The sequence below is a fragment of the Salvia splendens genome, chromosome 10 (assembly GCF_004379255.2).
Source record: "Salvia splendens isolate huo1 chromosome 10, SspV2, whole genome shotgun sequence".
Taxonomy (NCBI): Eukaryota; Viridiplantae; Streptophyta; class Magnoliopsida; order Lamiales; family Lamiaceae; genus Salvia; species Salvia splendens.
This window is the reverse complement of record NC_056041.1, coordinates 9,688,169-9,704,244: the sequence shown is the minus strand read 5'-3', so window position 1 is coordinate 9,704,244 and position 16,076 is coordinate 9,688,169. Positions and strand designations below refer to the sequence as shown.

The 16,076-nt window shown below is 35.1% G+C and overlaps 3 protein-coding genes across 5 annotated transcripts; 2 read left to right on the top strand and 1 right to left on the bottom strand.

Moving 5' to 3' along the window:
• Nucleotides 1-566: 566 nt before the first annotated feature.
• LOC121752092 lies at nt 567-3,958 on the top strand. Of its 3 annotated transcripts, none has more exons than XM_042146974.1 (4): nt 567-858; nt 2,748-2,791; nt 2,917-3,172; nt 3,329-3,958. In XM_042146974.1, exons 1-4 carry the CDS (start codon nt 807-809, stop codon nt 3,610-3,612), a joined length of 636 nt encoding a protein of 211 aa, XP_042002908.1. In that variant the 5' UTR covers nt 567-806; the 3' UTR covers nt 3,613-3,958. The 3 variants fall into 3 exon arrangements, with proteins under 3 accessions (XP_042002908.1, XP_042002909.1, XP_042002907.1); XM_042146975.1 differs by having other exon boundaries at nt 2,907-3,172; XM_042146973.1 differs by having other exon boundaries at nt 568-858; nt 2,881-3,172.
• Nucleotides 3,959-8,165: 4,207 nt separating this feature from the next.
• Nucleotides 8,166-11,426, top strand: LOC121752090 (monogalactosyldiacylglycerol synthase 2, chloroplastic-like). Its single transcript, XM_042146972.1, has 8 exons — nt 8,166-8,877; nt 9,361-9,533; nt 9,725-9,886; nt 9,959-10,100; nt 10,305-10,529; nt 10,612-10,674; nt 10,759-10,833; nt 10,910-11,426. Exons 1-8 carry the CDS (start codon nt 8,602-8,604, stop codon nt 11,168-11,170), a joined length of 1,377 nt encoding a protein of 458 aa, XP_042002906.1. The 5' UTR covers nt 8,166-8,601; the 3' UTR covers nt 11,171-11,426.
• Nucleotides 11,427-12,150: 724 nt separating this feature from the next.
• LOC121752122 (actin-related protein 2/3 complex subunit 3) lies at nt 12,151-14,972 on the bottom strand. Its single transcript, XM_042147023.1, has 5 exons — nt 14,843-14,972; nt 14,317-14,384; nt 13,325-13,433; nt 12,980-13,249; nt 12,151-12,553 (listed from the first exon to the last, which is right to left on the bottom strand). The coding sequence occupies exons 2-5, from the start codon at nt 14,317-14,319 to the stop codon at nt 12,411-12,413; spliced, it is 525 nt and encodes a 174-aa protein (XP_042002957.1). The 5' UTR covers nt 14,320-14,384; nt 14,843-14,972; the 3' UTR covers nt 12,151-12,410.
• Between the last annotated feature and the right edge of the window lie 1,104 nt (nt 14,973-16,076).

The following is a 16,076-nucleotide window of genomic DNA, read 5'->3' as shown; positions in this document are numbered from 1 at the left end:
AAGTTTTATGGAATATGATTTTTGGATCACCAAAATCAATGGTAAAAGCTTACTCTTTTAGTTCCGATATTCCTCAAATAGCCAAGATTCTCTTGTTATATAGTAGTGTTCGCTTTCCATATGTGCAGGACCAAAAAATCCAAAAGATAATGTTTATGACCAAAATCGTAAAATGGCTATATGTTCAGGACCAATTTTGGCCTTTACTCTAAAATAATATCAAGATATAATTTAAGATTGAGTTGTGAGATTATTTTAGTCATAAGGGTACGTACCTATGATTAATTATCCAATAATTATACATCTAGGATTGAGTTGTACGAATGAATCTCATGAACAAAACACATTACAAATTTAATACGGATATAATCTTGTAAATCGAACACCACCCTAATTATAAATAATTGTAAATATACCAACTCCTTCAAGTATAATGCAAGATTCTTTTATAATAATTTTTTTTAAATGCTTTATAAGCATAAAAATAGAAATGAAACCGAGAAGTTATAATACTACAAGTAATTAGATTTGACCTTAGAAATATCAGCGGTTATAAACAAAAAGCAGAGAAATGAAAAGAAATCCCCAAATGACCGTATCCTCTCTCTCTCGTTTTACCCTTTGCTAGATTTTGTTGATTGGCATCTCCGCTTCTCGCTGCTCTATCTTCGCGGCACCTTTCACCCCCATTTTCCCTTAAACCATCAATCATCCCAAAACCTCTACCTTTTCTGCCTCCCAATCTTTGCTCACATTTATTTTATTACTACTACTATATTGCTACTCTTGTTTTTGGAAATTGCATAATGGGGAAAAGAAAAAGAAGGGCTGATAAAAATAAAGCACCGGCACATCCAGGTAAATGCTTTTCATGCCTGATTTCAAGTGCAAAACTCCATCTTTTTTGTTTTCGATGTTGGAATTTGCATGATCAATGATCGATGTTTTGGGTTCTATTTGTTTTATATCATCGGATGATCATCTTCCGCGCTTAGCCTTTGAAGCTAATACTTGATTTTGAGATTAAGAAATGAAATAATCCACCATTTTACTTGTTCCTTTTTTTCCCAGGAACAGTTTTGACTTGCTGATTTTAGTTGTTTAGTGATAGCGGTAGGTTTAAATCGACGCCGTTGATGCATGAGACGATGCTACGCTTCCTTTTATGCTTTCACCCAATTTGACTGTATGTAGTTGAGTCGCGTGTGTGATTAGGCTGGCTGATTGGCTTTTTTACAAGTTTTGTCTTCGCGTTTATTAATATGTTTTGTAGCATTAAGTTTTTTTGTTAATAGTCATTGAGTCAATTTAGGACTTTGCTGTATAAATTTTAAAGATGATAGAATATGTTTGCGAAACGTTAGTGAAATATAGATTGTAGAGACGATGCTTTTGGGGATATGATTCAGTAGGAGCAGTTCATGGGGCGGATTAGAGTCGAATGTTTTATAGGAAGAAGAGATCTCTTCTCTTATGTTTTGTGTACTTTGATGACTCTCAAGTTTGCCCTTTTGATTTATTCCATTAAATAATACCAATGCACTTCGAGGTGCTGGTGCAAATTGAATCGTATAGCATTGTATAAGTGTCAGTTATATGCATCATGAATGGACTGATAAAATTTAGAGTGGGTGATTATTTATTTGTGGATGCTTTGGGTTTGAAAGTAGTCATTATCAGTAGTTATAAGCTTTTTACTAATTGCTACTAGACTACTAGAGGTAATCTATAAGTCTCTACTCTCTTACCATGCACGTTTTTGTTATAAAGACCAGGCACATGTGAGCACCCCCATTGTGTGAGTTATAATTTGAATGTGAACTATGGAATTTGGGTAAATTTGACTTTAGTTTCCATGAACTTATGTTTATCCCATCAGTTGATTACTAGATTATCAGCTTTTCATATCTTCTGGACATGACATCACCAATATCTGATTTTTACCTGAACTTAGATGAGTGATTTTATATTTTGAGAGTGTCCCATCCATGACTTGAATGGTCTTGTTTTCTCACAAATATCATACATCCATATAGCCTTTTCTGATCTTTTACCCTACAATTTACATGGCTTTAGATTTTAAGTTTGATTTTACTTGAGAGATTTTATAATATTGCATCTTTAGCATTCCATCTACTTAACCATGAACCATGAAATTTCTGAAGTGGAGACTTCTCGTTGCTTGCTATATCATTTTTGGTTAATCTGTATCCTAGAATTGGAAAGCCCGGCATACCACATTTGGTATGACATAATGTGGATGAAGATGACTGCCAATTTGCTTTTGTAATTCCAATATCTTTAAGCCTGGTTTAATCATGTGTGCATTATAACAGGCATGGAGGTAGATGTCAGAACTTAGCTATGGCCTTTGTGAAACCAGCTTTCTACAAACTTAGCTATGGTCGTTTTGAGTTGATTTTGATCCAGATTTTGTTAGCAAAACCTGTATTCAAGTTCTACATCCAGATTTTCTTATTGATGATGATCCAGAATTTTGTCAATAGCCATCTTCATTTGTATGTGTTTTCCACACTTCATGGAAAAGAACAAATTTTGTCGCTAGGCAGTTGCAATTTTCATTGTTCCGCATGCAGTAGGTGGTTATCAAGAAGCTTGTGTCATTTTATCTTGTTCTGCCTTTCAATCACCTCCACTTTATGCTGGCTCGGTCAAATAATATTTGTGGTTTCCAATGACATTAAGTTTTTTTTAAAGAGTCACTAACTATCAGCTGTCAATTTCAGACATCATACCACATGCATCTCGAGGGGATCTTCAGTCCAAACAGGTTAGTCCATCATCGTCAGTTTTGGTTTACCCCTCTCCCCCCCTCTCTCATTTGTGCATTTAAAATTTTAAAACATAATGATGTACCAGATACCTTTTGACCAAGTTGAAAGCAGTGCATCACAGGCGCCATTAATGGATGCTCCAGGTAGTTCTCTTAAGAGATCACCAGGTCATGAATCACCTCTTCATCAGAATCATGGCTCCAGCCATAGAATATTGCTGAGGCATTCTCGCCATCCCTTTGGTCGCCATTATTCTAGACGAAGCTCTAGTAACTATTCCGATGCATCTCCTTCTAATTGGAAAGGTTCTCCTGTCTATGATACTAAGCTGTCCTTCAAACCAGAAAGTAAAGATCTCTCGGCCTTCCAGTATAGAGGTATAACATATTACTCATCTACAAATCTGATTTCTGGAGTTAATCTGAAGTCTAAACTGTCATGTATAGAGTATTAGATAAGTAGCCTTCAAAGTTCTTGCAGTTTTTTTGGTCTCACCTGAAACATGTCTCCTCATTTTACATGTTGAATTTCAGGGGGCGGGATATTTCAAAAACCTGAGAGGATAAGGTCAAGTTCATTTGGTGATAATTCAATATCTGGAGATGTAAGGAAGATGGAATGCCGGATATGCCAGAAGCGTCTAAGGAAGCACCCCTTCATTTTTGAGAATTCTGCATCTACGAATCTCTCTGTTGTGGCAGTTCTAGTTTGCGGCCATGTCTATCACGCGGAGTGCCTGGAACAGAAGACAAGCCACGTAGATAGCCAGGACCCGCCATGTCCGCTGTGTGTAAGTCAGACATCATCTGTTGTCTAAATAGAATAGAAGTTGTGCTAAAGGTATTATGATTTGACGCATAGGAAATCAGCCTCTGAGATTCGAATTCGGCTGGGCTTAATATAGCTAACAGACCATATGTATATTAGTCGCTTTTTTATCAGGTCCCTCTAGTGCTAATGCAACATGGGTTTGCAACCTTTCGATATAGTCTCTAACAAAGTCGTGATCTTTAGTTTTTGGGTACGGCTTTATGTTGTCTATGAATCTGATGGAAGTAGATATGTAATGATCAGCTGTAATTTGCTGTTGCTTCTTTAAGTTCGTACTTTGTAGTTTTTGTGTACTCAACAGAGAGGTTTATAAAAGCTGCACTTATTGTCAATATTTGGTTTCTTTCCTTCCAAGCATTGTTGGTGAATTTTGACATACACTCACAAGTATACGAAGTGCATGTATTATTGCAGAATGTAAAAGGTCAACATGTGTGTCTGAACAGCCATTGCCACTTCTTCTGTGATTTTGTTTTCTGTCTTCTGCTTCTGTGTGAAGCTGTTTTCTCTTTCACAACTCCATCTGCAGGAGAAGCTTTTTCCTACAAAAGTTGAGCGTGGAAATGAAAATAAACTTTGGTAGGCATGCATATGAACTATCACTAAAGCTGGTAAAGAACCTTACTTGTGCTTGGATTGTGGAGTGATCCTCTTCCTGTTGTTGTTTATTGATTGTGTCTCCACTCCCATTCTTACCAATCATTTCTGTACCTTGCACTGTTGAAGAGCTGGATCTCGAAGTGTTGTTCCCTTTGACAATCTCCAGACTCAACTGCAGAGACAAGTTACACATGTAAGTACAGGATGTCCTCGTGTTATCTTACTATTTCAGTTTCGTATTTTGTTTCACCATTGCATATTTATCATGAACGGACCTCTAGTACCCGTTTCTCAAGGAGGGCGAGTCTCTCCATAAGCGTTCCCTTGTGATGGACTTCCTGTAGAGCCGAGGACAGAGTCTTGCACTCATTTTTGCTTTCGATTGCACAAACACCACCCTTTGAGAAGCTATGCTTCTCTGCCAAAAGCTGAATCTGCATAAGTTTTTTCAAAACTCTTTGATAAATTGTTCAAAACATCCAAATTAGATGTAAAAAGAGAAGGGGGGGGGGGGGGAGTTTACCAAGCGATCGAGGCGATCCAATCGTGCAATAACGGGAAGGAAACAAGGGGTTTCTTGGTTTTCATCGTCGTGCTCCATCACGATCACTACTGTACAATCATAACACGAAAAATCTGTTTCTTTTTCCTTTCTCTCCTAAGTGTGTTGTGAGGTGAATGGGAAATGATATGAAAGGGAGAGTAAGGAAGATATATAGTGGAGTGGATAGGATAGGTTGATTAATGGCAACTACCTAGCCCATACTTTAGATGTCATATTATACACATATGACTTATCGTATCCAATAATTTGGCATATACTACCTCTGTATTTACATGCACCATATCGTTTACAACAGCTGTTCAACTTAGTTTCACACCCTAAATTTAATATATATATTTAAGTTGACGATATTATGGGTATGGTTGAAATTTGTATAATATTAGTTGATGCAGATTGAATTATGCGAAATATATTGGTGATTGAATGAGAGAAAATGCAATGTGAAAATGAGAGAAAATAAAAATGATACTGTATTTATATTCAATTGGTTTAATTAGGTGAGCGTAAGATTTTCATTTGGTGGAGTGTTGGTAACGTTAGGATCGATGTTGATAACTTGTTTTAGAGGTATATAAGTATAAGTATAATTTGCAGCAAATTCATGATCCAAGTGAAGCATGATGAGGAGTGGGATTCCGAGCATCAACCCTTGACCCAAAGTACGAAGACGCCATAGAAGTCGTTTCCCCAACTTAAAATCTTGGAAAGCCACATCCACATCCACATGCATGTACTCCAAAGATCTATTCCTTCGTATTCAATTGTAGTAGTGACCTTTGTTTGGATTCTGTTAACTCTTCAATGAGTTCCATCCACAGATGTGGCTACAATTTTATGGATTGGATTTCCTAAGCAAACTATGTGAATACTGAGTAGGTGGTAAGTGTACTTCCTTTAGTAGTCTCACTTTCTTTTATTTAAAATAGTCAACTACACCTAATCTTTCACTTTCGTACAAAAATGGTACATGATCTTTATTTTATATCATTTTTGGTACCATGTGACAAAAATAGCCCTAGGTACCAAATATGTGTTTTTTTTACGAGGGATAGTTTTGGAAATTTCAATTAATAAGTACCAAATATGTGATTTCTTTTTTCTTCCTTTCTTATTTCTTTTTTTCTTCATTTTCTTTTTTCTTTTTAGTATTTTATCTTCCTTTCTCCTTTCTTTTTTCTCCTTAGTTTATGCTTGCTCTTTTTTATTTTCTCTTATTTTTCTTCTTTCTTTTTAGTATTTAATTATTTAAACTAATTAAATCAATTGAATATTTTAATTAATTTATTTTATACTCATTTTAGGGTTGAAACACCTAACTAAAAATTCTTATAAAGGCAAAACACATGTCCTTGTACTTTGATTATTTATTTTAATAGTTCCTTATACAATTTTTTTATTTTAGTAAGTCCTTATACTTTTATATTTGACATATTCCAATCATTATTTAACGGAACCGTTAACTTTTCCGTTATAAAATAACACATCATATGTTAATTTTTTAAATATATTCCATCATATGTTAATTATTTAAATATTCGAACTTCAAATAATGAACCAAATACTATAAATTAATATTCGAACTTCAAATAATCAAACAACAAATTCCTTTTAACGATTTGGAATTCTTTAATTTTTTGTTTTTGTTTTTATCTTTTTTAAAAATATTTATGTTATGTTCATATTTTCCAACTAGGATATTAGGTGGAATATATTCAAACAATTAATATATGATGCATTATTTTATAACGGGAAAATTAACGGTTCCATCAAATAAGGATTGAAATATATCGAATATAAAAGTATACGGACTTACTAAAACGAAAAAATTGTATAAGGACCTATTGAAATAAACAATCAAAGTAGAAGGACTTAAAGATGTGTTTTGGCTATTACAAATATTGATTTTCATTTCCTCGAAAAGTTTGCTCAATGTGTTATTTTAAAAATTGATGAAATTATAAATCAACAAATTAAAAGTGGAGATAAAATTGATATTTTTAAACTCGTGTTATAATGACAAGTTTTAGAAATGAAATTATGGAACAGCCAACTTATTTTCTTCAAATCTGTCGATCTACACAGTAAGAATTTGGGAAAATAACGTGGTTAGATTTTGTTGATTTGTAACTGAGTTCTATGACTAAAATACCTATGTGGCTGCTACGTCAAACTATTGTAGTTAATAAATTAACTAACCATATAGCTAAACTAGCTTAATTTGTGTTTATCAATTGTTTTAGAGAAATGATTGACTAAGGCGGAGCCAGGAATTAATGTGAGAAGGGGCATTATAAACAAATTTTTAAGTATTGAGAAGGGCATTTAAAAGAGACTTAGAAGTAAATTTGTAAATTTGAATAAAAATAGCATTAATATACATCGTTGAGGAGGGGCAAATGCCCCATTAATACACCATGAATCTTGCAAACATGTGACTTGTTTTTATGGCTAATTATAAGCCCAAATGGGCGTTATGAATTATTAATATTAGTAGAGTTCTTTTTCTTAAATATACATATTACTCCACATTCCAAATACGCCATCATTAATAAGTACTATATCTTTTTTTAGGAATCCATTATGTAAGCAATACACTTAAAAGGAAATTTCTTTGCATATGGAGATACATATCATATGCTAAGTAAGCTGCCGTAAGATTCTTTGCAACCATAACTTCAATTCATCATGCCCAGAATTAGTTGCATAAAATTGCACACATTAGTTAACTTGAAACCTTTATCTATATATTGATTATGAAGAAACATTGAGTTGCGTATCGAATGCGTTGGAGAAAATAGAAAATATATTGAGGTGAACCTAAGTCTTGTAGCTAATTTAAGACAATTTGTTCAACGTAATTTGAGAAAAAAAAAATTAATCGCAAATATTAGTGAAATATTTTAATCCTCAAAGGAATATTTGTTCCGAGTTTAATTATATTCTTCTTTCATTTTGCTAAGTTCTTTATTTTGTTTTTGCTTTTTTCTTCACCAAATGTCCATATTTAAAAGTAAAACTATGACATTTTTCATTTTATCCATTTTTAATATTTTATAGGTCTAATAGACATTCAAATTATGAAATTTGATCAAGTTTTGTTCATGCCCTATAATTTAAATTGAATTTTTAAATCATGAAATATCATTTTTTTTCAATTGTCCCCTTTGTATTAAAGATGTCATTTTGTATATAGACGAGACAATTACTAAAACTTGAAACTTCATTATTAATATTTCAATTTTAAACTTCATGCGACGGATCATAATTTAATGAAACTTAATAAATTAAATGACTATTAACTCTATTTTATATACAATACTAATCAATTACATACTATGTACTCGTATTTATTAATTGACATAATTATGAATTTTCCTAACTCTTTGCCATCTCATACTCCCCACCCTCCAATTGCTTGCCTGTCTCTCTCTGCAATCAATTCTTTCTGTGTTTCTCGATTTCATTTGATTTAAGATAGGAAATCGCAGGAGCAAGAATTTCAATGCACGTATCGCTGTCCCTTTTTTGTTTCTTGCAGTAAAAATCCAATCTTTGAGATTTTTTCCGATTTCCAGATGTAGTTTGTTGCTTCAAGCTTGTCCTTTTCAAAAAATAGATTAAAGAAATAAAATGCCACTTTCATCCTCCGCTTCTCCCACCAATTTTCCGCTGGAAAGAAAACAATTTGCTCTCAAATTAACTGTTTGATATTTTCTTGGCTTGTAGGAAAAAATTGTTGTCCTCTGAGAAAAAAAAATTGTATATACATAGAAAAATCTCCATATCTATATATATCTTGTATATATAGATATGATGGTGAAGGCGGATTCAACGAAGGATTCGAATGCCATAAACAAGGTTTTCGAAAAAGTTGGGGTGTACGGATTTGGGGGAGCCACCAAATACAAAAGGCTCAAACACACCGCAAAAGATGATGAAGAAGATGTAAACATGGAGCTCGAGCAGATTGGCGCCGAGAGGACCAAGAATGCCCTCATTCTCATGAGCGATACCGGCGGCGGCCACCGTGCCTCCGCCGAGTCCATCAGGGACGCCTTCCAGCTCGAATTCAGCGATGAGTACAGAGTTCGCCTTTTTTTCCCAGCCAAATTCTGTTTTTTCTAGCTTTTTCATCTTTCTTGTTCATATATGTTTGTAGGTGAGAAATTATGTTCATATATGGCCATTTCTAACAATCTTTATCCGATTCTTTTCCTAAAGATTCCACCTTTAGTCATTTCGGGTTTCTATGATGAACTAGATAGATTCACTTTTGAGCTGTGTGAATCTCGTTAGTTTGCTATGGTTCATGAAATTCTATGCCAAGAAAGAAGAGGTTTCAGAACTCATGGATGGTTCTTGTCTTGATTGTGATGCTGGTCGATTTATCATATAGTGATGCGTCGTGATAATCTTTGTTTTTCCGTTTCGTGGCTTGAGCATGCTGAATTTCATAATCTTAAAAGACCTTTTTGTATGTGGTGTGAAAGCCAGCTAATATGAGTTCATTGTCAAAGCCAAAAATGGATGATTTTTTTAATGTTATTCATTTGAATGATTCATGTGCAGATATACGTGAAAGATGTGTGGAAGGAGTATACTGGGTGGCCACTAAATGATATGGAGGGGCAGTACAAGTTCATGGTCAAACACGTCCAGCTTTGGAAATTCGCATTCCATGGAACTTCTCCGAGATGGATACACTCCGTCTATATTGCAGCTATTGCTGCCTTCTATGCCAAGTACGAACGAATGGCTCTGCCCTATTAATCCCTCTTTATCTTTCAGTCTCGAATTTAGATCAGTCCACTCATCATGCCCTTAAGTTGGTTGACTGTTCCTGAAATTGATTTGATGACCACACTTAGCTATGTAGTTTCTATCCATTTTCATTTGCAGTTTCTTGATAAATTTATGTTTTGTGGTTTGCAAGGGAGGTAGAGGCAGGCCTAATGGAGTACAAACCCGATATCATTATAAGCGTTCACCCGCTCATGCAGCACATCCCTTTATGGGTGCTCAAATGGCAAGGCCTGCAGAAAAAGGTCATCTTTGTAACTGTTATTACTGACCTCAGCACTTGCCACCGTACATGGTAAGGACCTCATTTCATTTATTGGAGTCGAGGATTCAACGATTGTATTACTGATATGGGATATTCTTTAAGGTTTCATCCATTAGTGGACCGACTGTACTGCCCCTCGGAGGCTGTAGCAAAGAGGGCGTTGCTAGATGGCCTAGACCAATCTCAAACTCGCGTATACGGCTTGCCCATTAGGCCTTCCTTCTGCAGAGCAATTCTATCAAAGGTAGTGGTTTTACATGAGATTATCAGCTGATTAAATTCCAAACCTCGGACATTGTTGCACATTCGACCCAATCTACGAACCTCTTGCAGTCAAGTCCTAACATTTTTAGAGTGGACTAGACCCTCCCCAGAATTTTCCAGTCATAGGGTTATGTTGATCAACTCTTGTTTCATTTCCTTTTTCTTGAACTCTTCTTCGATGTAGGATGATTTGAGAGTCGAGCTTGAGATGGATCCGCTGCTGCCAGCCGTCTTGTTGATGGGAGGCGGAGAGGGGATGGGCCCTGTGAAGAAGACGGCACTTGCTCTTGGAGAGTCACTGTTCGATAAAGAACATGAGAGGCCAATAGGGCAGCTCATAATCATCTGTGGCCGCAATCAAGAACTAGCCGCCACCTTACAGTCTACCGAATGGAAAATTCCAGTCAAGGTAACTGAATCTCTTCTTCAAGAATCTAAGGTTAGTAAAGTTTCGACAAAAAAAACTTATCCGAAGATATACTGCAATGTAGGTTAGAGGATTTGAGAAGCAGATGCAGAAATGGATGGGTGCTTGTGACTGCATTATCACTAAAGTGTGTAACTTTATTTCATATCATGATTCTAGTACACCCCTTTCATCGCCTCATTATTAATGAGAAATTTACCACGTTATATAGGCCGGACCGGGCACCATTGCAGAGGCATTGATTCGAGGCCTTCCCATCGTTCTAAACGACTACATTCCCGGACAGGTAGGTTAAATGAAATCTTACTCTCTTTAATTTTAACTTCCCCTAACTCATCTAACTTCACTTCACATGACAACAGGAGAAAGGAAATGTTCCGTATGTAGTTGACAATGGGGCGGGCGTGTTCACTAGGAAGCCCAAGGAAACAGCGAGGATTGTGGCAGAATGGTTCAGCACAAAGAAAGACGAGCTCATGAAAATGTCTGAGAACGCACTGAGGCTCGCGCAGCCAAATGCAGTGTTCGACATTGTTAGAGACATCCACGAGCTGGCTTGCGAGCGCAGCCCTATATCCAACGCCCCATACATGCTGACATCGTCGTTCTCAAGCTTGATATAGTGTGCAGGTGTGTTCCCAGGTTTCCATCTCTGGCACGAGGTTATATTGACCAAGTCCATTTAGGTGTAGCATAAGAAATTATAGTATTCTTTGTACAATATATACCCAAAATTAAGAGAAGAAAGAAAGAACGTTAGTTGGGGTTGAAATGTTGTTTGGTATTGTATTCTTTTTAGGATAGTCTTGACATCTAGAAATTGTACTTGATGTGAATTATAGTTGATGTGAAGTGATTTATTCTACTTTGATTTGCCAAGTTTGTGCTTCAAAAGTTGTTTGATTTTACTTCCTTATGGAATGCCTTCAGTTATAAACACTACAACTTGTTGAGAAAAAGGTTTTCTTGAAGACATGTGAAAGAAGTTATAAACTAACTTGTTCCACTAGATTGAATAATTAGATAACGACACAATCATTGACTATACAGAAATGAACATGAATGTTCACATTTAGCATGAATGGGCGCTGTCCGTAGCCTTTTAGTAGTAATACCCTACATCCCAACTCAGCAAACCATTTTCTTCCCCAAACAATTACAGTACTACTATGATAAAAAGATTATAAGTACAAGCAAATACAGCAGTGTTCTCAAATGGCATCAATTCAGGTTGGCAATGTTTAAGATTCGTGATTGGGACCATAGATATTTTGGAAAAGTTGATTTAAAGCAATTGCAATAGTATAATGAGAGAGAAAATTTCTAACAAATTATGCCATCATAGTCTGCAACGTGATTATTGATTGAAGCAAGACTAGTAGTCGGTAGGATAAAATATCATTAAAAAGTTATACGGGTCAACTACGCCATAAACTTACAGAGCCGCAAAAGTGGTGTGGGGCAAGGCTCGGCAGCTGCATTGCGGAAGTTGGGGCAGCAGTGACCGCTGCAAAAGCAGTGATCGTCGCAGCGAAGCCACACAATTTTCCATGTCTCAAACCAAAAGATCATCATATGAAAAAAATTAAACAAACTCATAAAGAAGACCAAGGAGAGAAGATCAATTATGTTGGCAATCAATCACAATGAACTTTAAGAAAGTCTGCAATTTATCTTATCTCAACAGGTTTCTACATGGCTCTCCTTTATTTGTGTATGGCTAAAGCTACATTTTTACTATCTAAAAATAATAATTCATTAAAGAAACCAACACATGATCACATGGAAAACAGGCCATGTAACTCCACCTAGAAACACATGGATTGTTACTAGTTGAGTCTGCTGTGCGGTAGTTGTCTCTGTTCATGGTGTGATGATATTCATGAACTTCCTTTTGGCAAATGCCAACCACCATTTGTTCGGAGTTCCATTGGATCGATACGCCACACTCAATAATCTTCCACTTGTTTCTTCGCGTATCTGCTTCAAGTAATTTCTGAAGAGCTCTGCACTCACGTGTCATACAATTCCAAAAAATGAAAAAGGCACATAGTAAGGAAAATAAATGTATGGCATGCAACGTGCCAGTATTCACCAAAATTAAACTCTAACATCTCATGGTCTAAGTCCTCAATATTCAACATTTGTTCATAGGGTATTTTTAAAGATAAGTAACATCTTGTGAGACCAAAACCTCCCTTTTCAATCTTAGATGGAGTATAAGGATGAAGATCAGACGCAGCATTACAAACCAAACTATATAATAATAGAAGTTCAGACACAGTATTATCAGATATGATTAGAAGATTTCTTTGAAGACGGCATAAGGAATACTAAAAGGAAGGAAAGAGAGCAGTAAGATAGTATCTCTAAATCTGGCCTAATAAACAAGATTCACATGATATGCCTTGTGCTGCATGACATTATTTTACCTGCTTCTTCTTCAGACTGTGGCTGTGAAAATAGTCCTGGAAATGGGAATCCATGCTCCCCGGGCACAGGGACCTTTTCCAGTCCAAGATTGATAATTGCTTTAGTTCCTTCAGCCAATGTCCGGCAGCCTTCTAGCCTCTTCAGAGCAAGATTTATGTAGAATGTTAAGTAGATAAGAAGCTTATCAGCTGGACTCTTAATGTCAAAGTTTCTGAAAAAGACATTGGCACGAAAGAATGTAATCGCCTCATCCACAATATCAGTGCTATCTGCGCACAACACAAAATACAGTTGATTATAATACGTTCAGTTTGACTATTTTCAGCAATAAGAGTGATCCTGACCTTGTTCTGAGACTGGAGCTGGTCCTTTAATGTGGCTTTTTAGGGGAAGTAGAGGGCAACCACATGCTTTAGAAATGTCTTCAACGTCAACGAAACTGGAGTGGTATACCTGCAATATCATTTCCACCCCCAAAGTGCCACACATAAAATAAAATTTACCAATGGTATCGAACAAGAAGATGAGAAAGATAGTAAGCAGAAAAGGAAGATTTCCTTCAAAGAAAGAAAACCATTTGCAGTAGCAACTTCATATATCTAGAAAACAGTATACTTATAAAAAAACATTTTAGATTATGAACTCCCTCAGTTCTCTTTTTCATTGCATTTGAGTGCGTAATTTGTTACTCCAGTGGTTATTCACAGTTTCATACACTAAAAGCCTAGAGGAAAGCGTGAGCGAACAGTGGGGCTTCTATAATCTCCATGCCACACAAATGAATATAATGAAATAGAAAGCAATATCATCTCCAAAACAACATTAGCCAGACCAAATAACTAGCAGAGATGATTATACATTTCATCAACAGGTGAAAATCAGATAGTTCCCATCAACTTTCTTCCAAAATAGAATCAACACCTTTGAGAAGAATTCTAAGGAACACAACAGAGAATGAGTTCTATAAAGAAGCATAAGTTTTTCTCCTGATCATATAATTCTGGATCACTCTATGGTTAAGTGTCATGTCACTCAATCCAGGAGATTCCTTCTGTTTACCTGATACAAATATAGATCTATGTACGTGGATTACAAAACTTTGAAATATATTTACCAGTTGTTAAAAGGCAACAGATGACTGGAGCTGGTTACAGCTTAAAGTAATCAGACTTTCAAGGAAACAGAAAATAAGGGGTCCTCTGTAAATTGCTGCAATAAAATTACTAAGAAACAAGAATAAATGTTTTATCTGAGCTTAATTAGGCGTCAAATAGCATACACTTTAATGGAAAACCAAGCAAAAACACAAACAGCAAAGAAAATACATGATTCTCACCATGTTATCCAATGTGTATAATTCTTGTACCCCGTATCACAAAACCCAATGTCTGCCAAAGCAATACTCTGCAGTTATACAATTATTATCATCAATATTATTCACTAAACTAAGAATCATCAGCTTACAATGAGCTACAAGATGTTCGCACCATGGTTTATACCCTGTACTTTTAAACCAAACGTTTTTCATAAAGGAAATTGACGTTCAATTGATTTTTACAATCTATATCCATACATGTCAAAAAGCAAGAAAGTCTATCGCATTTTCCACACACTTGCGCAAAAATATCTTCCACATTTTTAGTTTATTGCTGATCATGTGATAATCGTTCTTCCACATTTAGGCACGGTGTAGTGATCAATCATTCATCATCTCAGTTCTCAGATTTAAATCCAATTCCATAATTATGAAAGATTTAACTGAAAAAACAAAAGATTTCAGAGTATAAGAGCAATTGTAGGTCTCAATAGATTCCTTTTGTGCCAAGCTATAGAGTAATAGTACTAAAGAGATAAGGGCATACTCGGCAACGGCGGCGAGAAGCGATAGAAGGCGGTCGGCGAGGGAGGCGGCGTCGGACGGAATTGAGAAGAGAATTATTAGAGCATCTACAATGCTAAATCGGCTGTAGATCAGAAATTTGGTGAAGAAAAGCAACGCGGTAATTTATACTACTCCCTCGGTTAGTAATAGAGTAATTTTGCCAAGTTCCATAGTAATAGAGTCATTTCTCTTTTACTAACACATTTTTTTACACCTACTTTACTCTTTCTTACTTTTTTCTCTCTTCATCCCTCTATTTTTTTATTTTCTATTTTATTCTCCCTTTACTTAACTCACCTAATACAAATTTTCTTAATATCCGTGCCGAAAAGAAACGCATCCATTATTATGGAAAAGATGGAGTACTGCTTTAATAGTAGTAGTATTTATTTTTATCTCAATGGAATAGATCAAATCACGATTATTAACGAATGAATTTTTAAAAATACTGTATACAATATTATTGAAATATAAGGTTTATTTTTATATTAATTTTATAATAAAATGTGAATAAAATAAATAAGGTTTATTTTTTATATTAATTTTATAATAAAAATGTGAGTGAAATAAATTAGTGGGATGTGAGACCTTTTTACTATTTATAGTAAAAGTGAAATATGATTATAGCAAGATCAGGTTAATCAACTTCTACTTTACTTATACTCATTGTATTTTCTCCGTCCAATAATAGATGATACAATTTTCTTTTTGATTTGTCCCACAAAATATGTCATATTTCATATTTTGAAAAACGTTCTCTCTCACACTAATATAAATATATTATTTTTTCTTTCAATCTAACACATAAAATAGCATCTACTAAAATCTTATGTCATCTATTATTCGGAGGGAGTAACATAAAATAAGTAATTATTTACTCTGTACCAACCTAAGGGTGTGTTCACTTTAGAAGAATTCCAAATCTAAAATTTTTAAGATTAAAATCTTTCAAGATTTATGGCATAATTAGACACATATATAATTATAGGCCTCATTGTTTAGTAGTACTCCTATACAAGATTTTGAATTCAAATAAGAGCCAATAGTAACCCAAAATGTTGAGTTTGACCTAATAGAATTATAGATTAACAAATTTATCCCCGGAAAGGTAGAAAGGTAGGGCATATATGTAAAACCAAGTCCATTTCTTGGAGCACTTTTCAATGTACAAACAAATCTTACCCATAAGACAAAATTTCAATTCTTTCTCAATT